The 24,016-nt window shown below is 59.1% G+C and overlaps 1 protein-coding gene across 1 annotated transcript; it reads left to right on the top strand.

Annotated features, from left to right (window-relative positions):
* Positions 1–23,145, top strand: POLD1 (DNA polymerase delta 1, catalytic subunit). Its single transcript, XM_059905893.1, has 27 exons — positions 1–73; positions 8,123–8,325; positions 8,804–8,917; positions 9,641–9,787; positions 9,873–9,998; positions 10,070–10,238; positions 10,329–10,410; positions 10,487–10,616; positions 11,158–11,324; positions 11,585–11,689; positions 13,031–13,171; positions 13,251–13,361; positions 13,756–13,947; positions 14,046–14,134; positions 14,203–14,319; positions 14,506–14,619; positions 14,948–15,095; positions 18,359–18,454; positions 18,571–18,708; positions 19,829–20,004; positions 20,293–20,445; positions 20,586–20,688; positions 21,498–21,630; positions 21,720–21,833; positions 22,153–22,205; positions 22,280–22,377; positions 22,959–23,145. Exons 2-27 carry the CDS (start codon positions 8,124–8,126, stop codon positions 23,062–23,064), a joined length of 3,324 nt encoding a protein of 1,107 aa, XP_059761876.1. The 5' UTR covers positions 1–73; position 8,123; the 3' UTR covers positions 23,065–23,145.
* The last annotated feature ends 871 nt before the right edge of the window (positions 23,146–24,016 follow it).

Genomic DNA, 24,016 nt, shown 5'->3' with positions numbered 1-24,016 from the left:
CTCTGGGCCTGCGCGCGCCGGAGTCAGGGGTCACGGCGGCGTGGGCTGTGGCGGGAAACGCCGTTTGAAGCGGGTGAGTTACGGGAGAAGGGAAATTGGAGGCTGTTCGGCCTGGCAGGGAAGGGGGCTTGAGGAGCCGGGCACGTGGGTCTGAGAGAGGGTTGTGAGGGGTCGCGTGGGGCGTGACGGCGAGAGGAATCCCCTTGGCTTGGGGGCGCGCGGAAGAGGGGCAGGGGCCTGTTGTGGGCGCGTGCACGGGGACGCGCGGGAAGATGAAGAGGGTGGGGCGCCCCTTCGGCGTGCGGGGGGCGCTTGCGCTGGGCTCCGTGGACTCACCCTGGAGGGTCCTTGGGGCGACCGGTTCCGGATGCATTGGGGACTGAATGGTGCACGTGGGGGCATAGCGTCATTTTTTATTCACTAAATATTGAGTATTCTGTGCCAGGCACTGTTCTAGAAGCAGGCGCTACAACCGGAACAGGTCAGAAAAGGTCCCTGTCTCAGGGGGAGACAGACAGTAGACAAGTAATAAGTATAAACGATAAAGCAATGCTTTCAAGCCTGTGATAAGTTATCCCAAGTGAAGTAAAACAGAGTAGCCTGCTTCTTTAACGAGGATGATCAGGAATCGTCTCTCTGGGGAAGTGACATTTGCGAGAGAAGTCGGCCACGTAAAGAACGATCCGGGCAGGGGGATCATCCAGGGCAAAAGCCTCGAAGGAGGAAGGAACTTGGAGTGCTTGTAGCTGGAGGGAACAGGTGAGGCTGGAGACGGGATAGAGAACCAGATCCTGCAGGGCCTTGTAAATCTCGGTGTGCGGTTAGCTTTTATTCTAGGTTCGATAGGGAGCCGGGGGAGGTTTTAAACATCCCAGCAACGTGACCCTCCCCTGCGTTTTAAAAAAAGTCCCTGGCGGCTGACTGAAGATAGGATTGTGGCAGGAGCAAGAGTGGAAGGAGGGAGGCCAGTTAGGAGACAGGAGGGGACCGTCGGTGGCTCCTTCTGCAGTGCAGGTGGGGAGAATCCATCAGGCATAGGTTGTGTTTGGGGTCTGAGCCCGCACGATGGGATAGGGTAGGAAAGGGGAGCCCAAGATTACTGCGGTTTGCGGTTTGAACAGCAGGCTGGAGAGAGAAGGCTGAGGGGGAACAAGTTTGGGGGTGCCACCCTGAGGGCAGAGCTTAGGTGGAGTGAGTGGGCAGGGTGATGTCAGTGTCTCAGGTTCATGGCCACACCCACTCCAGGAACCTCTTGTTGCCTTTTCTCCCCCTGCTTCCTGCACTTCCCCACCCAGGCCCCTTAGGTTCCTGTCCCATTCAGGGCCTTTGCCATGCCCTTCCCTCCTCCTGCAATGCTGTTCCCTCTCTTCATCCCTTCAGCCAGCTGCTCGTGTGGCAGGGCCTTTGTTAGGCACTGGGGAGCCAGTGATAATTCAGTTTGGCTGGGGGAAGGACAGGAAACCTCAAGCCAGAGCGCTCTGAGCTATAAAGAGGTAGTGCTAGTCTTTGGGAGCCAAGAGAAGAAGGCCGGGGCTCAGTGCAGACTTGTGGAGTCGGTGACACTGGAGAGGAGTCTAAACTGACACAACTTGAAGTGGCCTGCGTTCCAGGCACCGTGCTGGGTGCTGCTGGGGACCCAGACTGGAGTGAGCCCCTGACCCCTCTTTTTGAGGGCCTCCCAGCCCAAAGCCATCGCGGCTCGTACAGTAACGGAAGTGCTCCAAGGCACTGTGAGAACCCCAAGGGGCAGCTGATGAGCGTGGAGGAGCTGAACCGGAGCCGAGTCTCGAAGGATGCAGAGAGTTAGGTGGCCAAGAAAAAGGAGGATTTCATCCAGCAGATACTTCCCAAGACCACGTTCCATGCTGGATAATGCTGGGGACCCAGAGAAGCATCAGCCCTGCCCTACTCTCGAAGGTTCTCTGTCTGGTGAGGGAGTCAGACACAAGCCCACATGGTCCCCAGCCTGTGACAAGGGCAGCGGGAATCAGAGAGGCTCAGAGGCGGGACAAGACCAAAGATGAAAAGTGTGTCGTTTTTTGGGGGGCAAGAGTGAATAGGTCCATCTGTCATTATTTGATCAATCCCTCAGCAGCTGTGCGTGAGCCAGGATGCGGGGGTGAGCAAGCTGATGAACTGGTCCTAATTCTGTCTCCCCAGCTGGGCAGAGGGCAGTTCACCCCCATACCTCTCCTGGCACACCTGGAGGCCGCAGTCTGGAGCGCTGGTTTCCGGTGGGGCTCTGGAGCCAGCCTGCCTGGGTTTGAACCCTGGCTCTGCCCCTCTGAGCTAGCTGTGCCGCCTTGGGCAGGTGGCTTCACCTCTCTGGGCCTCAGTTCCAGTCATTGTGTTGGAGGGTTAATAGCAGCACCACCCTCAGAAGTTTTGGTGAAAATTCTATGAGTGAGTTCCTTCCTTCCTTCCTTCCTTCTGCATTCGGAAAATATTTATTGGGCACGTACTCAGTCCCAGGCACTCTCCTGGGGACATGAGATATAGCAGGAGACAAAGATGAAATCCCTGCTCTCACAGCGTTTCCATTCTCCTCGTGGGGAACAGACAGTAAACAAAATGAATAAGCAGTGGTGCTCAGACTTGAGCAGCGTTGGAGTCCCTGGAGGGCTCGATATACAGATTGCTGGGCCCCGCCCCCAGAGGCCCTGGTTCAGTAGGCCTGGAATGGGGCCTGACAGTCAGCATTCAGACAGGTTCCCACCAGAAGCTCATGCTGCAGGTCCAGGGCACCACGCTTTGAGAACTCTTGAGACCTGGTACAGTGCACCAGACAGCGACAAAGGCCAGCAAGAAAAGTAAAGCAAGGGAAGGGGTTGGAGAGTATCGGTATGGGGCAGAGGGCTGTAGTTTTAAACAGGCCTCACTGAGTAGGGGACATCCGAGCAAAGACCTGAAGGAGGGGAGGAGGGAGCCGTGGTAAGATCTGGGAAAGAGCATTTGCAGAGCAGCGGGAACAGCTTGTGCAGAGGTCCTGGGATAGGACCAAGCCTGGAGTGTTGAAGGAACAGAGAGGAGGCAAGTGGCTGGGGTGAGCAAAGGAAAGAGGGCGGAGGTGGTGTCCGTGAAGGGCGGGGTGCAGTTGTGCAGGGTCTTGTGGGCCAAGATGAGGGCTTTGCTTTTAACTGTGCATGAGATGAGAGCCAGGCGCAGCGTCCGAGCAGAGCAGGGAATGGATAATCTGACACACTAGTATGGGATCCCTTTGGCTCCTGAGTGGAGAACACTGAGGGGGCAGGGTGCAAGGACGGAGATGGAGGTGGGGTGGCAGAAGAGGCTATTCATTCATTGAACAGATATTTCTTTTTTTTTTTTATCATAGTCGTTTTATTTTAATTTTTTTATTTTTTTAATTCTTTCACAGGGGAATGGGAGCCCTGAAGACAAATTCCCCAGGTGTGGGGGAGGAGGCTTTATAAGCTGGTTTGGCTGGGAGAGGTCAGGAATCAGAGCTGTTGCAGTAGTTTGGGGGATAGGGGAGGTCTGAGGATGCTGATGGCAGGAAGCACCCTTTTTTTTTTTTTTTTTTTTTTTGGCCTTGTGGTAGGGAATGTGGGATCTTAGTTCCCTGACCAGGGATGGAACCCGCGCCCCCTGCCTTGGAAGTGCAGAGTCTTAACCGCTGGACCGCCGGGGAAGTCCCAACAGATATTTCTTGAGCGCCTTCTATGGGCCAAACGCTGTTATTGACACCCGTGATACTTCAGTGAAGGAAACTGCATCCCTGCCCACTAGGAGCTCATTTTCCAGCAGGGGGAGCCAGACAAACAGCAATGCACAAAATAAAGAGGCCAACCATTTTAGGGAGCCAGAGGGACCAGACTGGGAGGCCGAGAAGCGGTGGGACTCCTGTCCGTTGGAAGGCAGAGCTGATGGGATTTGCAGATGGAGTGAGCGTGTGGTCTGAGGGGAAGAGAAGTTGGGGTGACTCCAAGGCTGTTGGCGTGATGGGAGCTGCCGCTTACTGAATCGGTGGAGATGGTGTGGTGCAAGGAGCAGGGTTGTGGGGAGATCAGGAGCCCGGCTTTGGAGTCTGGGGTGCCTGAAGGCACATGCTCACAGTGGGCAGTTGGATCTGTCAGTCTGGAGCCCGGGCTGAAATCTGGGCCAGAGACACAAAAACGTAAAGGTGGCATTTAAAGCCGTGAGGTTGGGTGGGATGGGATGACAGCCTCGAGGGAGTGAGTGTCACAGAGAAACTGGTGTCTGGCCCGAAGCAGACACTCATTGTTGTGTGTTATTGCTGGATTCGCTCGCTGTTCAGTATTTGCTACTGAAGCGTCGAGAAAGGGAGAAGCTCACAACGTTTGCCAAGCTCCTGCTCTGCGCCGGAGCCCCTGAGGGGGGACACCCAGGGGCCTTCTTCCTTCTAATGCTGCCTCGCCTGACTGCACTAGGGGCAGTGCCTGGGATAGGGAACTAGTCCAGGACTCTAGATTTTGCTCCGGTGACAGCTGCCCTCCCATCGTAGCCCCTGGCCACAGCCCAGTGACCCAGGGCTGCCATTCGGCCCCCTTCTACCTCCCTCTGCCAGGCCAGGTCTGGCCACTCCTCCAGGCTCCTGGAAACCGCTCCGCTTCCTCTGCTTCACCCGGGTTTCTCCCCCAGGTCCTGACTCTGCATCTCTCACAGTTACTTCAGAGGGCACAAAAGGAGAGCAGGTTCAGATTCTTTCTCCTTATACAAAACCTGCGTTTGCACGGTCATAGCAGCACTGTTCACAAGAGCCCAAAGGTGCAAACAACCCTCGTGGATGAACACAATGTGAGATAGCGACGCGGTGGGGAAATATTCAGGCATTAAAAGGAACGAAGCACTGATCCGTGCTATGTGGGTGGACCTTGACAACATCATCCACAGGGAAAGAAGCCAGACACAAGATTCCGTTTCTAGGAAATGCCCAGAATAGGCAAATCCATCTCGACAAAGTGGGTCAGTGGTGCTTTCGGGGAGGGGGAGGAGGGGGATGGGCTGACTCCAGAGGGTCTCTTTTTGGGGCGTTGAAGGTGTTCTAAAATGGACGGTGGTCATGGTTGCACAAGTCTGAATATACTAAAAACCGTTAAACTATACACTTGAAATGCGTGAATCATATGGTATATGAATTAGCTCTTGGTCAAACTGTCTTCTCACCCCAGCCCCCCAGGGAACCAGTGTTGCCAGTTTATTACCCATCCTGCCAGAACTATGCATGAAAAGCCAACATCTTTAGATATATTCTCCCACCCACCTTGTGAAAATGTTATTTTTTTTTTATGTGTTTCCCTCCAACTTTTAATTTTGAAAAATTCCAAGCCTGCAGAGAAGTCCCAAGACAAGAACAATTAACACCCATGAACCTTTGCCTGGATTTGCCAGTTGTGAATGTGCTGCCTCTTTTTTTTTTTTTTTTGGCTGAACTATTTGCAAGTTGTAGTCATCATGATACTACAGGATAATTATAATCAGGCCATTTACCATGAGGCGATACTCTTATCTCATAGGCAGTCCTTATTCAGTTTGCCCAGTTGTTCCAGTGATACCCTTCAGAGCTATTTTTGTTTTTTTAATCCAAGATCTGACCTTGCATTTAGTTGTCATGACTACGTAGTCTCTCCTTTAATCTAAAACAGTTTCCTGGCCCTTTTTCCCCTCTTCGTGACTTTGACATTTTTTGAAGATTCCATCTTGCAGGCCAGTCTTGTCTTTGGTTTGATTGTTTCCTAATGATTAGAATCAGGATAAACATTTTCTTCATTTTCTTAGACACCTTTTATATATATATATATATATATATATATACAAAAGTTCTCTTATGTACAACATTCTGCACTTTGCTTTCTCTGCCTAACAATGGGTCTTTGAGAGTCCTCTGTCTCAGTACATAGAAAGCTTCCTCATTCCTTTATAGAGCTGCATAATATTCCATGGAACGGAATTCATGTAATTTATTTAAACAGTCCCCCAGGGGAGGACATTTAGGTGGTTTCCAGTCTTTTGCGACTGCAAACAATGCTGCCGGAAATAACCTTGTAAATGCAGGTTTTCATTATGTGATAGTGTATCTGTAGCATAAACCCCTAGATGTGTAATTGCAGCCTCCCCACTTTTATTGCTTTCACTTGAGGTGCAATTTACATATGGTGAAATGCACAGGTCTGAAGTGTACAGTTGGATGTATGGCACATTTCCATCACACCACAAAACAACCTCATGCCCCTTCCCAGTCAATCTCTCCCACCGCAGAAGCAGCCTGGTTTCTAGTACCATAGATGAGCTTAGTCTATTCTATAACTTTGTGTAAATGGCATCATACAATATATACTCTGTTTTCTTAAATTGAGGTGAAATTAACCATTTTAAAGTGTGTAGTCAGTGGCATTTAGTGCATTTACAATTTTCTGCAGCCATCACCTCTGTCTGTCTAGTTTCAGAACATTTTCATCACCCCAAAAGTTACTCCCCATTTCCCCAGCATGTACTCATGTGTCTGGCTTCTTTTATGCATTTTTTTTGGTAACATCTTTATTGGAGTATAATTGCTTTACAATGGTGTGTTACTTTCTGCTAATAACAAAGTGAATCAGCTATACATATGTGTATATCCCCATATCTCTTCCCTTCCCTCTTGCATCTCCCTCCCACCCTCCCTATCCCACCCCTCTCAGTGGTCACAAAGCACCGAGCTGATCTCCCTGTGCTATGTGGCTGCTTCCCACTAGCTATCTATTTGAAATTCGGTCATCCTGTGAGTATATCAGCGGCCACCTCCTTTTTAATGCTGAGAAGTGTACCATTGTATACCACCAACATTTGCCAAAACATATCCCCAGTCAGCTCAGAATTTTTCCGTGCTGTGTTTGTTAAGGTCTAGGCTAAGCTGCTATAACAAAGAAACACCAAGGCACAGTAGCCCAGGCAAGATACAAGTTTATGTCTCCCCATAACCATCCAAAGGTAGGCAGCTCTGCTCCAGAAGGTTGTCAAGGGCCCAGGTTCCTTCCATCTTGGAGCTCTGCATTCCCTTCAGTGTTGTCCTTGTCCCCGTGGTCAAGGTTGGCTCACTGCCGCCACATCCACGCTCCAGCCATGGGGAAGGGGGAAAAGGCTGGAAGGCAGGCTTTCTTTTCAGGCTGTCCCAGAAGCTATATACCTCACATTCACCCCCATTCCATGAGAAAGAACACGATCATGTGACGACCCTTTGCAATGCACCTTGGGAACTGTAGTCTCAGGCTGGGCTGGCTGTGGCAGCTCCAAGGCAAGGGGTCTGTTGCAAAAAGGACTAAGGGGAGACTGGATGTGGGGGGATAGTTATAAGATCCAGAGGTGTTCACTTGAACCTAGGGCAGCTGACCTGTCCCCTCCCCCACTCTCTCCCAGCCGGGTCTGGGTCTGCTCTTAGTTCTCATAATTCCCTCCGTCCTGGCCTGATGCTGGGAGAAGTGTACTTTTTTAAAACTTATTTTTCTAAATAAATAATTAATTTAAAAATTTTTCATTTTTAATAATTTCAAATTACAGGCCTGAAGGAGGCGCTTCCCAGCCGTTTGTAGAAGGAAGGCCTGGGCCAATGGGGAGAGGGGCAGGCGAGGGCATTGAGGACAGGGGCTTATGGGAAGGAAAGGGATGATCTGAGGACCAAGTCTGTGATGAGAGAGGGTGGAGGGTGCACAGGGCTGGTGCCAAGGGGTTGGCAAGGGGCAAGCAAACGAGGACAAAAATTATGTGGGGGCTTGACCATGTGAGGAAAGGGCTAAACTGAGCTGGCATTGCTGATGATTGTTGAGCATCTGGAAGGTGCCAGCACCCGCTGAGCCTGTGGGGGGGGGTTGGGGTGGGGAGAGTGTTTGTGGGGGGATGGAGAGTCATGTTACTCTTCAGGCACTCCGGAGATTGATTGATTGATTTATATTTAGTTATTTTCTCGCTGCGCCACACGGCTTGTGGAATCTTAGTTCCCCAACCAGGGATTGAACCTGCACCCTCAGCAGTGAAAGCACGGAGTCCTAACCATTGGACCCAGGGAATTCCCCACTCTGGAGATTTTAAAAAGCTCACGGTCATGGTGGGTGCATGGGAGGCCATGGAGAGGATGGACACCCTCACCCCGCTCCAACTTGCCCCACAGGATGGATGGTAAGCGGCGACCAGGCCCAGGGCCTGGGGTGCCCCCAAAGCGGGCCCGTGGGAGCCTCTGGGATGAGGATGAGGCATATCGGCCATCGCAGTTCGAGGAGGATCTGGCGCTGATGGAGGAGATGGAGGCAGAGCACAGGCTGCAGGAACAGGAGGAGGAGGAGCTGCAGTCGGCCCTGGAGGGGGCTGCAGACGGTGAGACCTAGAGCAGGAGCCCCTTGCACCCCACACCTGTCATGCCTCTGAACCGTGGAGCTGACCTGTAACCTCTAACTGCCAGCCCCCGGCTCACTTTGAGCTCCACAAGGGGCTGACCTTTTTTTTTTTTTTTTTTTAAACATCTTTATTGAAGTATAATTGCCTTACAATAGTGTGTTAGCTTCTGCTTTATAACAAAGTGAATCAGTTATACATATACAATAGGGGCTGACCTTTGACCCCATGTCAGTAGGCCACCTCTGTTTCCTGTCACTTCCAGTCTACCTTTGACCCTTGACTCCTCAGTCTCTCTCGAGTTTCCAGCCTGATCCAGACCACGACCTCCACCTGACTTTCTTTTCACGAATCTGATGCCACCTGAGGGATCCCTGGCAGGGCTGGGAAGGCAGTTAGCGCTGATTTCCGAAGCAGGCCCACAACTCCCTGGAGCCCTGCGTCCCTCTCCCCCACCCAGGGCAGCTCTCCCCGACAGCCACAGATGCCCGGTGGCTTCGGCCCTCCCCACCCGCCCTGGACCCCCAGACGGAGCCCCTCATCTTCCAGCAGCTGGAAATCGATCATTACGTGGGTGAGTTTGGGGGACAGAGGCCTGGCGGGTGGGAGGAGGGGCCCTGGGCTCCCGGGTGGAGGCTGGGTCAGGTCAGCTCCTCTGGCTCTGTGGGAGGAGATGGACACAGATAGTCCCCGCCCAGGTGACCGGGGCTGCGAGAGGGAGGGACAGGGCTGGGGTGGGGGCATCCTGGAGGAGGGGGGCATCTTCTAAATGAGGCCTGAAGGAGCTGGCTCCTCGCAGAGGGGAGGGGCGTGTGGCGTGGTATCCATTCGTCCATCCAGTTAGTCGGGAACAAATGAGTGTCTGCACTGAGGCAAGCCCTGTTCCAGGCAGACCAGGTCCCTCCGCTCAGAGGCTCACGTTCTAGAAGGAGAGGCAGAATAAGAAAGGAAGTGGAGGGAATTCCCTGGCGGTCCAGTGGTTAGGACTCTGTGCTTTCGCTGCCGAGGGCTCAGGTTCGGTTCCTGGTCGGGGAGCTAAGATCCCACAAGCCGCGTGGAGCGGCCAGGAAAAAAAAAAAAGGAAGCGGAACGGGAGATGGTGGTGAGGGTTACCGAGGAGCATCGAGGAGGGTGGCGGTGCTGGGCCTCGCATCATGGGTTGGGTGCTCCCTCTAGCTGTGCAGTGGGAAAAGGACTGTAAGGGGGACAAGGGTGGACACGTAAACCAGGAGGGAGGCAGGCACACCTTTGAGGTGTCCGAGAGAGCAGCCCCTGCCTTACCCTGTGACGCCCCCAGGCCCAGCACGGCCCCTGCCTGGGGTGCCCCCGCCGTCCCAGGACTCCGTGCCGGTGATCCGCGCCTTCGGGGTCACCGACGAGGGCGTCTCTGTCTGCTGCCACATCCACGGCTTTGCGCCCTACTTCTACACCCCGGCACCCCCCGGTGAGTGGCCCCGACCCAGAAGACCCCTCCTCGCCCCTACCGCCTGGAGGCCCCCTGCACTTCTGACCTGCCCTCCCACACCCAGGGTTTGGGCCTGAGCACCTGAGCGACCTGCAGCGGGAGCTGAACGCGGCCATCAGCCGGGACCAGCGCGGGGGCAAGGAGCTCACGGGGCTGGCCGTGCTGGCCATGGAGCTGTGCTCCCGGCAGAGTGAGTGCTGCCCCAGGGACCAGGTGGGTGGGGGGTCCCTCCAGGCCGGTGCCAACCCGCTCTGTCTGCAGGCATGTTTGGGTACCACGGGCACGGCCCCTCCCCGTTTCTGCGCATCACCCTGGCGCTGCCCCGCCTCGTGGCTCCCGCCCGCCGCGTCCTGGAGCAGGGCATCCGCGTGGCCGGCCTGGGCACCCCCAGCTTCGCGCCCTACGAGGCCAACGTTGACTTTGAGATCCGGTATGGCCCCCGCCTCGCTTCTCCAGCCTTCGCCTCCTTCCCCTCACCCCCCCAGCCAGCCTCTGCCCACTGACCCTCATCCCCCTGCAGCTTCATGGTGGACACGGACATCGTCGGCTGCAACTGGCTGGAGCTCCCGGCTGGGAAATACGTCCTGAGGCCGGAGGGGAAGGTGCGTGGGTCCCCGGGGTGGGGTGGGGGGCGCAGAGCCGGGACCCTGCAGACGCTCACCCACCTCGTCCCCACAGGCCACACTGTGTCAGCTGGAGGCGGACGTGCTGTGGTCGGATGTGGTCAGTCACCCGCCAGAAGGGCAGTGGCAGCGAATCGCACCTCTGCGGGTGCTCAGTTTTGATATCGAGTGCGCTGGCCGCAAAGGTGTGTCCCCGGGGCCTGGGGGTCCTCCCTCCCTCCTTCCGGATGTTAGTGATATGCCAGTCTCGCCCCGGGAGTCCCTGCACTTCTTAAGCTCACTCAGGGAGAAGGGAGTAGACCCACAAGCAGACAGGTTATTAAAAGACTCGCAACACAAAGGAGGAAGGTGATGGAGACAGACAGGGCTGCTTCAGACAGGTGGGCAGGGGAGGCCTCGGGCGGGCGAGGGACTAAGCTTTGTGAAGAGGGAGGGGCCGGGGAGCGGGGTGGGGAGAGCATTCCCTGCCGAGAGAGTGGCAAGTGCAGAGAGAGTGGCCAGTGCAGAGGCGCTGGGGCAGGACCGGCCCTGTCTGTGAGGGGTGGGGAAGAGGGCCGGGAGCTGCAGGCAGTGGGGGAGCCAGGGTGGATTGCGCAGGGTCTGCAGGCGGTGGGGACAGAAAGGAGTGGGTGGGCCAGGTGAGATTTAGAGGTGCACCCACCCGTTGTGCCACGAGGGAGCATCAGGGGTCAGGCCCCCGCCTCCCCCTCCTCCCTCCCCTTGCAGGCATCTTTCCGGAGCCTGAGCGGGACCCCGTGATCCAGATCTGCTCGCTAGGCCTGCGCTGGGGCGAGCCAGAGCCCTTCCTGCGCCTGGCGCTCACCCTACGGCCCTGCGCCCCCATCCTGGGCGCCAAGGTGCAGAGCTACGAGCGGGAGGAGGACCTGCTCCAGGTGGCTCTCGTTCCATGCCCCCCAACCCCCATTTTCCTCAGCCCCCCACACTGCACCTCCCAGGCGCGAGGCCGTTTTCTGAGCCGTTTCCCCTCTGGATTCGTTATTTTCAGAAGCACCTTCCCAGTCTTTCTTCCACGGGTGGGAGGGCTCTTGGGCTGCTCTTGGGGGCTTCCAGAACATTCCAGGAGAGGGGAGGCTCCATGGCAGGGGGTTGACCAGGATGACAGCCTGAGTGACCCGGCGTGCTCCTGCCTCAGGCCTGGTCCACCTTCGTCCGCATCATGGACCCCGACGTGATCACTGGCTACAACATCCAGAACTTCGACCTTCCGTACCTCATCTCCCGGGCCCAGATCCTCAAGGTGTGGCAGGCGGGTGGGGGCGTGGGGCTGCCCTCCGACACCCCGCTGAGGGCTCAGGGTGTGGGCGGCTGCCCAGCGGCTCCACAGGCCTCCCCGAAACCCCGGCTCTGGCCCCGTCCCTGCCCCGGTCAAAGCCCAGAAGGTTTCTGTGGCTTTTGCAGAGGCGAGGAAGCATTCGTGGTTAAGTAAGAAAAGGCTCGTGTATTTGGAGGGGCAGATTGAAGCGGGCAGGGGTACAGTGCCTTATTCTTCGGGCTTTAAAATATGTGAACAAAAAATAAGGAAAAAAAGGGGTGTCCTTGAAGTAGGCGGCAAAACCTTGATGCTTGAATCTGGTGTGGGCCGGAGCGGGGCGTATGAGCTTGCAGGGGCTGCCGTAACAAAGCCCCGCGGTTGTGCGTCGTCTCTCAGTCTGGAGGCTGGAAGGCCAGTCAAGGTGTCCCAGGGTTGGTTCCTCCTGAGGCCTCTCTCCTAGCTTCCGGTTGCCTCAGACATCGCTGGAGTATACATGGCACTCTCCCTGTCTCTCCCGTCTGTGCATGTCTCTGTGCTCCAACGTCCCCTTTTTCTAAGGACACAGTCATATTGGATTAGGGCCACCCTAATGACCTCAACTTGCTCACCTGCAAAGACCCAGTTTCCAAATGAGGTCACATTTTGAGGTACAGGAGTTAGGACTTCCGCATCTTTTGGGGGGACCCAATTCAACTCCTAACGGAGTATATTGTATTATTTTCTTCCTTTTCTCTATGTTTGGCCAGTTTCATAATGGAAAAAGCAAACAAGCACACTTTAAGGCCCCCAGCAGCTCCAGGGAGAAGCCCACCCCTGTCAGCCTGGCGTCTATACTCTGGCCTCCGCTCCCTTCCCTTGCCCTCCACCCCCAGCCTCGTTGCTCCCAGCCCAGCTCAGGCGTCTCTTCCACGCCTGGCCCCTGCTCACTCACTGTCGCCAGTGCAGACCTGGCGCTCCACACCGTGCCCTGCTCGTGCTCCCGCCTGGCCGTCCCCCAGGCCTCCCACCCCGAGCACCCGCTGCTTCCCTGTCAAGCTCAGCACCATCCCCAAGTCTGCTCCTCCTCCAGCTCCTGCAGCCAGAGGTGCTGCGCCCCAGCCCCTGGGCACTGTCCTTCACGCCCACAGCCCTCGGGCCCCTGACTCTCCCTGTCCCAGCCTCCCATCCGTGCCTGCCCAGCCGCAGAGGGTCCTTCTGCCCCAGAGCTTCCCCTGCCCGCGGGGCTCCCAGCAGGAAGAGAGGGTGGCACCGCAGGGGGTGTCGTGGGTCTCGGCCCTGCGGATCCCGCCGCCACAGCCCCCGCCCTCCCACGTGCTGTGCCCCCAGGTGCAGACCTTCCCCTTCCTGGGCCGCGTGTCCGGCCTCCGCTCCGGCATCCGGGATTCATCCTTCCAGTCCAGGCAGACCGGCCGGCGGGACAGCAAGGTGGTCAGCATGGTGGGCCGCGTGCAGATGGACATGCTGCAGGTACGGCCGGGCCGGGCGGGGGCCGCCCTCACGGGGCCCCTTCCCCGGGCCGCCGCCCACCCGCTGCCGCTCGCTGCAGGTGCTGCTGCGCGAGTACAAGCTGCGGTCCTACACGCTCAACGCCGTGAGCTTCCACTTCCTGGGCGAGCAGAAGGAGGACGTGCAGCACAGCATCATCACCGACCTGCAGGTGCCCGCCGCCCGCCCGCGCCGCTGCCCGCCCCGCTGCCCGCCCCACTTCCCGTGCCGCTGCCCGCCCTGCTGCCCGCGCCGCCCGCCCGCCCCGCTTCCCGCTGCCCCTCCTCTCCCCCCACCCTCCCTACCCCGGCCCTCGGCGCCCATCTGCCTTCCCGGCCTGGGACATCCGCCCCCCGCCTGTTCTGACCTTCCCCTTTAGCTCTGATCTCGCCCCGCAGATGGGACCCCTGTCCCTACCCACTCCCGCGACCTCTGGCATGGCGACCTTTGTTCCGCTGCCCTGCCCCGACCTCTGGGCCGCACTGGGTCCTCAGATTGTGCCCTCCTTTCCTCCTCCCTCCCACGCTGTCGCCTCCCTGGCCCCTAATCCCCGCCCCCGTCCCCAGAACGGGAACGACCAGACGCGCCGCCGCCTGGCCGTGTACTGCCTCAAGGACGCCTTCCTGCCCCTGCGGCTGCTGGAGCGCCTCATGGTGCTGGTGAACGCCATGGAGATGGCGCGCGTCACCGGCGTGCCCCTCAGCTACCTGCTCAGCCGCGGCCAGCAGGTCAAGGTCGTGTCCCAGCTGCTGCGGCAGGTCAGTGGGCAGAGCCCAGGGCGGGCCCCGGCCACCACGCTCCCCGCTGAGGGGCCCTGCCCACGCCCACCCACAGTTCCCACCTTCTCCCCTCCCAGGCCATGCGGCAGGGGCTGCTGATGCCCGTGGTGAAGACGGAGGGCGGCGAGGACTACACGGGGGCCACGGTCATCGAGCCCCTGAAAGGGTAAGGCCCGGTGGCGGGGTTGGTGGGGACAGGGGGGCTCCCCGCCCTGACTCCTCCCTGCCCCCCAGGTACTATGATGTTCCGATCACCACCCTGGACTTCTCCTCGCTGTACCCGTCCATCATGATGGCCCACAACCTGTGCTACACCACGCTCCTACGGCCCGGGGCCGCCCAGAAACTGGGGTATGGCGGCCCCCCTCGCCACGTGTACCCCGAGACCACCCAGGGGCCGGCCTCAGGCGGGCTGGGGCTGGGGATCCAGAGCTAGTGGGGAGGGGAGGGGACTGGCAAGGGGTGGGGGGACCCTGAGACGGGATGGAGGAGGAGGAGCCGGGAGGCCAGGCATCACCCCCACCGTCTTCGGCCCAGCCTGACCGAGGATCAGTTCATCAAGACGCCCACGGGGGACGAGTTTGTGAAGACGGCGGTGCGGAAGGGACTGCTGCCCCAGATCCTGGAGAACCTGCTCAGCGCCCGGAAGAGGTGGGCCCTTGAGCCTGGCCGCCCACCCCCGCCCCGCCCGCCCCGGCTCAGAGCTCAGCCTGGCTGAGGCGGCCTGGCAATCCCTGTCCGTCATGGGTGCCCTTAGCTGCAGCTGTGCCGGAGTTAGAACAAGCCACCCCTGCAGGCAGCTCCCGCCAGCCCCTCTGCTGGGCACCTCTGTGCAGTGTGCAACCTGCACAAGTGTGTGTGGCACCCCTTTCTAGAAAGGCACCCTGACCAATGCCCAGGCCCGGGCCTCTCATCTGCCCCTGAGGCCTGAGATGCCACCTGAATGGCCTTTGCTTCCCCCTCCTCCTTCTCCTCCCAGGGCCAAGGCCGAGCTGGCCAAGGAGACAGACCCCCTACGGCGGCAGGTCTTGGACGGGCGGCAGCTGGCGCTGAAAGTGAGCGCCAACTCTGTGTACGGCTTCACTGGTGCCCAGGTGGGCAAGCTGCCGTGCCTGGAAATCTCACAGGTGAGTGCACCGCGGCAGGTAGGGGACAGACAACCACCCCCTGGGGAGAACCAGGGCTCAGTGTAGTAGAGGTCAGGGCCCAGATCGCCCCAACCCGCCGACCTTTTGGAGAGTGGATGCTTGTGCGATTGGTTCATTTGTTGGTTCAGCAAATACTTGCTGACCGTTCACTGTAGGTTGGGCCTTGTGCTCTGTGGGTCCAGCAGGTGACACAGTGGATGAGAGTTCCTCCCCTGGTGCCCAGCCTCACGGGGACACAGATGGTGACAGCAGTAAATGTGTTTGGGAAAGCAGTTGGCACTCTGTAGACAAATAAAATTCCGGGAGGGCTGGGGTGGGGCGGGGCGGGGGAGGCAGAGGCCGAGGGACTGAGGGAGGGAAGCAGTTTAGCTCATTCTTTCCACCTGTCACACAGTCACCTGACAGCCCCTATGTCCCTGGCAGTCTCCACCCCAGCCCACCTCCTCCCCTGGTCCCCATGAGGGTGGGGGAGCAGAGAGCAAGTTCCCTCCCTCCTCCTGACGGGAGAACAGGGCCGTGTCTCTATCGGGGGGCTGGGGCGGGGCTGGGGGGTCACCCAACAGCACAGTCAGGCTCTGGCAGTTGACGCGCGGTGTGTTCTCGGTCACAGTTGGAACAGGCACGAGGGTCCCCCGTCCCGTCCCAGTGAGGATGCTTGGCCGGGGCTAGGGCAGTGCTCTGCTCTGAGGGAATGTGGGCATGAAAGCCCGCTACCTCCCTCCCCGCCACAGCAGCACCCTAGGCCTGTGTACTCTGCTGTTCAGACAGAAAAACAGACCTACGGCACGACCACAGAGCGCCCGAGTCTGAGGCTCTGCCACGCTGGGATCAGTGCCTCAGCTCATGGCCTGAGAGATTCTTAGAGAGGTCTTCTGTCTAGCCCCTTCCCCTGGGGTTGGGGTCCCTGCACATTCCAGACTTGGTTACCTCCAGCCACAGGGAGCTCCCTTCATGAACATTGTGTCAGTCCTCACATGGCTGTGGGTGGAACACTTGGAAGCACTGGCAGTGGGTGGGCCTTATGCTGGGAGGGGCCTGTGCACACACACACCCACTTCCAGTTCAGGGGCCCCCGAGCCCATCCTCAGATCCAGTGGTTCACTAAAAGGATTCCGAGAACTCAGAAAAGCTGTTATACTCATGGTTATGATTTATTACAGTGAAAGGATAGGGATTAAAACCAGCCAAGGGCAAGGCACGTGGGGCAGAGTCCAGGGGAGACCAGGTGGAAGCTTCCAGTTGCCTTCCCCAGGGTAGTCCTGCAGACAGCAGTTATTCCTCCCGGCACTGATGTGTGACCATACACACGGTACTGCCCATTGGGGAAGCTCCCCTGAGCCTTGGTGTCCTGGGTTTTTATTGGGGGTCAGGTGCATGGAGCGCCACGTGACTGACCTTAGATACTCAGTCTCCAGTCCCTCCAGACGTCAAGCTGGATACCATGTGGCCCAAGGCCCCACCGTAAATCACATTAGCACAGATCACCTGATGTGACCCAAGGTCCCAGATGAACAAAGACACTTGTCAGGCAGGACACACCAAGGGCTTAGAGCAGCGGTGCCCAACCTTTTTGGCACCAGGGACCGGTTTCGTGGAAGACAATTTTTCCATGGACCTGGGGTGGGAGGGGGATGGTTTGGGGATGATTCAAGTGTATTACATTTATTGTGCACTTTATTATTATTACATTGGAATATATAATGAAATAATTATGCAACTCACCGTAATGCAGAATTAGTGGGAGCCCTGAGCTTGTTTTCACTTGCCACTCACTGATAGGGTTTTGATATGAGTCTGCAAGCAACTGATTTATGATGGTCTCTGTGCAGTCAAACCTCTCTGTTAAGGATAATCTGTATTTGCAGCCACTCCCCAGCGCTAGCATCACCGCCTCAGCTCCACCTCAGATCATCAGGCATTAGATTCTCACAAGGAGCGCTCAAGCTAGGTCCCTCACACGCACAGTTCACAGTAGGGTTCGTGCTCCTGTGTGAATCTAATGCCGCTGCTGACCTGACAGGAGGCGGAGCTCAGGCAGTAATGGGAGCAACGGGGGAGCAGCTGTAAATACAGATGAAGCTTTACTTGCTCGCCTGCCTCCTGCTGTGCGGCCTGGTTTCTAACAGGCCACGGACGGTACTGGTTCATGGCCCGGGGGTTGGGGACCCCTGGCTTAGAGGTTCCCTCCTAGGAGCCAGCCAAGAGCCAGGCCTCTCTTTGGGCGAGGTTAATCTCTTACAGTAGGCCACCCTTACTGCTCTGACTGGCCCTTCATAATCTCTGGGGGCATCTCCCATCCTCCTTGGTGGAAAGAAGTGGATGTTTGGCTGTCAGGTTCCAGCCCCCAGGGGAGGCCAGGCAGGAGGGTGTGGCTTTGCTTCCCCTGGGGCTTCCTCGTAGCGGCTGCTGCTTCCTGGCCTTGTCTCTCTGTCATTTCCCTCTCAGCCCCTTCCCTCAGTCTCTGTTATGTCTCTGTTTCTTAGCCTCTTTCCCTATTTCTGTCTCTCAAGCTTATGGGGGCAGCAGAGTGGAATAATTAAAAAAAAAAAATACTGAGTCATTCCAGAAAGAAGTTAGAAAGAAAAAGGAACATAGAACAGGTGGGACAAATAGAAGACAGTTAGTTGGATGGTAGATTTAAGCTCAGATATAATCAGTAATTACACTAAACATAAGTGGCCTCAATGCTCTAGTTAAAGACAAAGGTTTTCTGGGTGGATCCAAACAAAAACAGAAGAGTCACGCCTGTTTCTCCTTAGTGCGTCCCTTCTCCTCCCCCAGCTTCAGTTTCCTTATTTGGAAAGGAATGGTCTTTCCATGGCCCTGGTATAGCACCCTACCTTTGGGGGGACATTTCTGATTGCCCCAGGATAGGGGGATGGGACCAGGAATGTCAGTAGTCTTGCACCACGGAGAGCTGCCTGCAGTGTCTGCAGATTCTCAGCACCTCTGTGGAGAGAAACACTGAGCTGATGGCCTCTTCTGGCTCCAGCCTTTCCACCACTATTTGCTGCGGTCAGTTCCTCCTCTGCGCCCAGAGCTCTGGGCCAGGGACCTACTTCCAACAGACCATTAAGGAGCAGCTCAGTAGCTGCATTTTGCAGATTTGGAAACTGAGGCCCAGAGGGGCAGTGGCTCACCCATACTCACACCTGCAGAAAGCAGCAGAGGTGGGACCCTAAGCCCGTGTTCCCTGGGGACAGCCCCTGGGCCCTCACTCTGCCTGATTCTCTCTCTGACAGAGCGTCACTGGGTTCGGGCGCCAGATGATTGAGAAAACGAAGCAGCTTGTGGAGTCCAAGTACACGGTGGAGAACAGCTACAGTGCCAATGCCAAGGTCAGGGGCTTCCTGCCTGCCCACTGCTGGCCTGAGACAGGCCTGGGGCTGGTGTGGGAAGTGCAGGGGCCGCCAGCATCTCCCCAACCCTCTGGGTCACACGTGCCCCTCCCCAGGTGGTGTATGGTGACACTGACTCTGTCATGTGCCGATTTGGCGTCTCCTCTGTGGCTGAGGCCATGGCCCTGGGACGGGAGGCTGCGGACTGGGTGTCTGGCCACTTCCCCTCGCCCATCCGGCTAGAGTTTGAGAAAGTAAGTGGGGGCCCCCCAGCGCTTGGAGTGGGCAGACGTGGGTCTTGCCAGTTTTCGGGGGGTCTCTGATTCTCAGGGTGCCTGCAAAGTTTGAGTGCGTTTGGGTAGGGTTCTCCTACTGCGTCAGCATCCAGGAACGCCCATTGTTGCTTATGTCTCCATTTCGAGGTGCGCTGATCTGGGTGCCCTGGGTATCCTATTCTTTGAGTTCATCAGCCCCAGTTTTATTTATTTATTTAAAAAAATTTTTTTGACCATGCTGTGCGGCATGCAGGATCTTAGTTCCCCAACCAGGGGTCAAACCCGCACCCCCTGCTGTGGAAGCGTGGAGTCTTAACCACAGGACTGCCAGCGAAGTCCCTTATTTTTTTAAAATTTATTTATTTAAAATTTTTTTTCGTAAGCCCCAGTTTTGAGGTATTATGTTGCCTGGATCCTCCTGAGTTTGGGGACCTTGGTTTTGGAAACCCAAAAGCCTTGGGCTTTGCTACGCAGAACGGTGTCTGTTTCCTAAAGACCCCGTCGGTCTCGGAGCGTCTCTGGTTTTCAGGTGTTTTCAGGGGCTGTCCTGTGCAGCAGCGGCCCTGACGGGGCAACTCCTGGATCGGGGCACCGCTGCCCAGTGCTCCCTGCCTCCCAGCGTGCGACAGGCTTGGGTCTGGGAGCCCTCACGCCGATTCATCCCCCGCGTTCAAAGCTGGGGTCAGGCCTTGGGGTACACCTCTCAGATTTGGAGCCTGTCCATTTGGGGAGGTCCCTGCCCCAGGGCTCACTCCCTGCCCTTAGTCTCCTCTCTTTGCGGGGGTGCTGCCTGGTCTCCCCCGTCTGCCTCAGGTCTGTTTCAGGCCCCCGTTTGGGGCTCTCCAGACTTCACCCCAGTGTCTGGATCTCGGGTTTTAGGGTCTAGCTTTATCCCAGCCCATTTCCAACTTGGGGTCCCTGGAATGCTGAGGGTGTCCCCCTGAGCTGAGGTGCTGGGGTCTTGGGGTCCATCTTCCCGTGTCTCAATCCTGGGTCCCAGGGACCATCCCTGTCTGGCCCTGTCTGTTTCTGGGGAAGCCTCAGGATGGGGCACTGGCCCCCACAGCCTCAGGGGGTCTCAGCCGCGGGTTCCCCCCAGGTCTACTTCCCGTACCTGCTCATCAGCAAGAAGCGGTATGCGGGCCTGCTCTTCTCCTCCCGGTCCGACGCCCATGACCGCATGGACTGCAAGGGCCTGGAGGCCGTGCGCAGGGACAACTGCCCCCTAGTGGCCAACCTCGTCACCGCCTCTCTGCGCCGCCTGCTTATCGACCGGTGTGTGGAACCCTCACCCGGACCTGGAGCCCGGCCCCCAGCCCCTCCTCCCTTGGGGACACAGGTGTCAGGCCCAGCCCTTCGTCGGTGGCGGAGCTGTGGAAAGGGTGTGGGGTCGGACAGCTGCGGGTTCCGGCCCTGCCTCTGCCACTTGGCAGCCTGCGGCCGGGCAGGGCCCCTCCCCGTCCCTGGAGCGCATCCCGGTCCCCCAGCCTCAGGGCAGTGGGGGTGCTAGCCGGGCGGCCGCAGCCACCGGTGACGCCCGTCCGTCCGTCCGCCCCCCTGCAGAGACCCCGCGGGCGCCGTGGCGCATGCGCAGGACGTCATCTCCGACCTGCTGTGTAACCGCATCGACATCTCCCAGCTGGTCATCACCAAGGAGCTGACCCGCGCAGCCGCAGACTACGCGGGCAAGCAGGCCCATGTGGAGCTGGCCGAGAGGTCCGCCCAGGGCGGGAGGGGGCGGGACCGGCCAGAAATAGTCCCTCTCCCGCCAGCTGGGCCCACCACTTCCTACCCCCCAGCCTGCCCCCACCATCCCACCTGCCCTCACCCGGCCCGCCGCCTCCGTCTCCCCGCAGGATGAGGAAGCGGGACCCCGGGAGCGCGCCCAGCCTGGGCGACCGTGTCCCCTACGTGATCATCAGTGCCGCCAAGGGCGTGGCCGCCTACATGAAGTCCGAGGTCAGGCCCACCTGGGCTGCCCGCTCCCGCCCAGCTCTCCTCTGCTCTCACTTCTGCTTTCCAGGCCTGGCGGGGAGGGTGTTTCTCTCCGCAGGCCCCACGGGGCCTTGAGAACCGCCCCGCAACACACCCCGGGGAGTTGGCTCCGTGATGCTTTGCTCCCGGGCCTCCCGGTACCCTCTGGAGAGGCCCCCACCCCACCCCCCTTATTCTGACTCCTCCTGGCTCCATCCTGCAGAAGGGGGCCTAGCCTCACTGCACAGAGCGAGAGTGTCTGTCTCACCACCTCTGTTTCTGTGTCTCTTACTGGCTCCTTGATCCTGGCTCTCCAACTTATAATTCTCTTGGATTCATACCCTCCTCCCCCATCCTACCTGGATGTCCAGTGACCTCTGACCCCCACCACCCTTTCGTCAGTCCTCAGTTCCTGTCCCACTACCTCTTATCTTGGCTTCCAATCTTCAGCTCCAGCTCACATCCACCTTCACATCTCCTGTCCCCACCGTGAACTCTGACCCTTCCCTGGTGACCTGAGGGCTCCTACCTGTGGACCCTAGCATGGATCACAGGGCCCGTGGCCAGGGACCCCCATGACCTCTGACCCCATCCCAGTCTGGGCCCGGTGACTGCCCACCACCATTGCCCCCACTCATGACTGGAAGACCCACGGCAGTTCACAGTGCTCTTCACCCTGGCTGCCCGCTGTTGACCACAGCCCCTGCCCCCCTGCCTGGCAGGGACCGCAGCCCCTCATCCCTTCCCGGGCCCCTGTGTGTGTGGTGAGACCACACCGGCTGCTCTGCCCGCAGGACCCCCTCTTCGTGCTGGAGCACAGCTTGCCCATCGACACGCAGTACTACCTGGAGCAGCAGCTCGCCAAGCCTCTCCTGCGCATCTTCGAGCCCATCCTGGGCGAGGGCCGAGCCGAGGCCGTGCTGCTGCGTACGGCCGGGGGGCAGCCGGGGCAGGCGGGGGTACCGGGGTGGGGGTCGGGGGAGGGCACCTGGCCCACCGCCTGCCTTCACACGCAGGCGGGGACCACACGCGCTGCAAGACAGTGCTCACGGGCAAGGTGGGCGGCCTCCTGGCCTTCGCCAAACGCCAAAACTGCTGCATCGGCTGCCGCACTGTCCTCAGCCACCAGGGTGAGCACCGTCCCCGACCCCGGCCCCGTTCCCCTGGCCCTCCCACCTCTGCCATCACCCAAGTTCCCCGGCAGCAACCCCACGAGCTGGCATGGCTACCTGGATAGGCCCCGGCCCCTGGGTGGGGGGCTCCTGTCTGCAGGCAGCCCCACGAGGGTCCTGGGCCCCCCGCCCCGGGAGTTCCCCAGGGAGTTTTCTCCACACACTTGCTCCCTTGTTCTCTCATCGATGGGGACTTTCAGAAGCCGGGATGGGCAGCGGGCGGGGAAGGGGCAGGGGTGGGGCGGCCCAGGCTGACCTGCCCCCTCCCCCGCCCCAGGAGCCGTGTGCAAGTTCTGCGAAGCCCGGGGGTCGGAGCTGTATCAGAAGGAGGTGAGGGGTCAGGGGAGGCGGGGAGGGGCAGCTGGGGGTGCACAGGGCCGCCCACTCAGCCCTTCCATCCCCAGGTGTCCCACCTGAACGCCCTGGAGGAGCGCTTCTCGCGCCTCTGGACCCAGTGCCAGCGCTGTCAGGGCAGCTTGCACGAGGACGTCATCTGCACCAGGTGGGCACGCCTGTTGGGCCCCAGCGCTGGACTGCCCAGGTTCCTCCGAGCTGCCGAGGCCTATGGACCAAAGCCCTGGCTCCGGGCTCTCAGGCTTTGGCACCCCCCGCATCGCCGACCCTCGGCGTCCTGGCCTGCAAAACGGGCCAGTGCCCATCCCAGCCTTCTTGGGGTGGGGTTGGGGGCTGCTGAGTGGGGAGCGCTGGGCACCCAGTATCTGCCCGGGAAATGGAGACACACACACACACACACACACACACACACACACACACACACGGTCCTGGCCCCCTCTGCCAAGGCGGGGCCAGCCTTTCCCCAGGGAACGGGTGGGCGGGGCGGGTTCCCACGCCAGGTGCCAGGTGATATACGGCTGGTGGCCCAGCGCCTGAGCGAGCACCCGCTGTTATCGGCTCCCCCCATGCCCGCTGAGCAAACAGCCCATTGTGGGAGGGGGGTTGGGTGGGCAGCATACAGGGGCCAAAGTCCTGGGAACGGCCCCTGCCCCACCACTGGGCTGGGCAACGGGACTCTGGTGTGCCCCGGGCAGCGGCAGTGGCCCTGACCCCCATCCTCACCCGCAGCCGGGACTGCCCCATCTTCTACATGCGCAAGAAGGTGCGGAAGGACCTGGAGGACCAGGAGCAGCTTCTGAGGCGCTTCGGACCCCCCGGCCCCGAGGCCTGGTGACCTCTGACCTCGGCCGACTTCCCACAAGGGCCTTGTGGCGTGGGATGGGCGGAGAATTAATAAAGTTCAGGCCTTTTGTTACCCGGTGCTTTGTGGTCCCTGGGGGGTCGTGGTCCACTGTCGTAAGCTCTGGCCCAGATGGGTTAGCTCCACTCAGTGGGCTCCGCTGACCCCCAGGAGGCCCTCACCGGACTCCTTCACCCTCCCTGCAAGATCCCTGGGCCGGGTCTCGCCCCCACCCCCACGAGCCCTCCCTCAGGCCCCAGTGAGCAGAGCGTCTACGGGCACGAGCTCCTCTGGCCCGGCTGCCCCGCCCTCCAGGTGCTGACCTGTTCCCCCAGGCCTGGGGCAGCCCCGGGCTTGGAGGCTCCCACTCCCCGGAACGGCCAGGGGGACCCCCTCCCATGTCACACACCCACAATGTTTCCACCTTGGGGTCCCCACCGGCTTCGGGCCTGGGTTTTTCTCAGGGACCCCAGCCCAACCCACGTCTACTCTGAGAGCCCGGGCCCCCCCCACCTCTGACACCCCCCCACCTCTGACACACCCCGGTGCTCTCGTCCACCGGTGGTCTCTGCGTGCCCCCAGCGCCCAGCCACCCACTCCCCTCTGGTGCTGGGTCCAGAGCCTCCCCCTGCCCACAGGACCCCTTGACCCCTCCTTTACTTTTTCAGGGTCCCCCCAAATCTGGCTCCTCTCCCATCTCCACTCCTTAGGGTCAATCCCCCCATCCCAACCCTGGGGATCCCCAAATCCAGACAGACCCTGGGCCCACCCTCCCTGCCACGTGACCAAGGGGTTGTGCAATCCAGCCCCCTCCCCTGACTCCCTCCCTGAGGGGATTTTCGAGGAGGGCTGAGCTCACAGCGGCCGGCACCCCTGCCCCCCCCAGGGGGCTGGGCCAAGGTATAAATAGGGGTGGTGTCTGCAGGCGGCAGCAAGCCCAGCCCAG

This window comes from Balaenoptera ricei, chromosome 19 (assembly GCF_028023285.1).
Source record: "Balaenoptera ricei isolate mBalRic1 chromosome 19, mBalRic1.hap2, whole genome shotgun sequence".
In the NCBI taxonomy this organism is placed as follows: Eukaryota; Metazoa; Chordata; class Mammalia; order Artiodactyla; family Balaenopteridae; genus Balaenoptera; species Balaenoptera ricei.
This window is presented reverse-complemented; position numbering and strand designations above follow the sequence as displayed.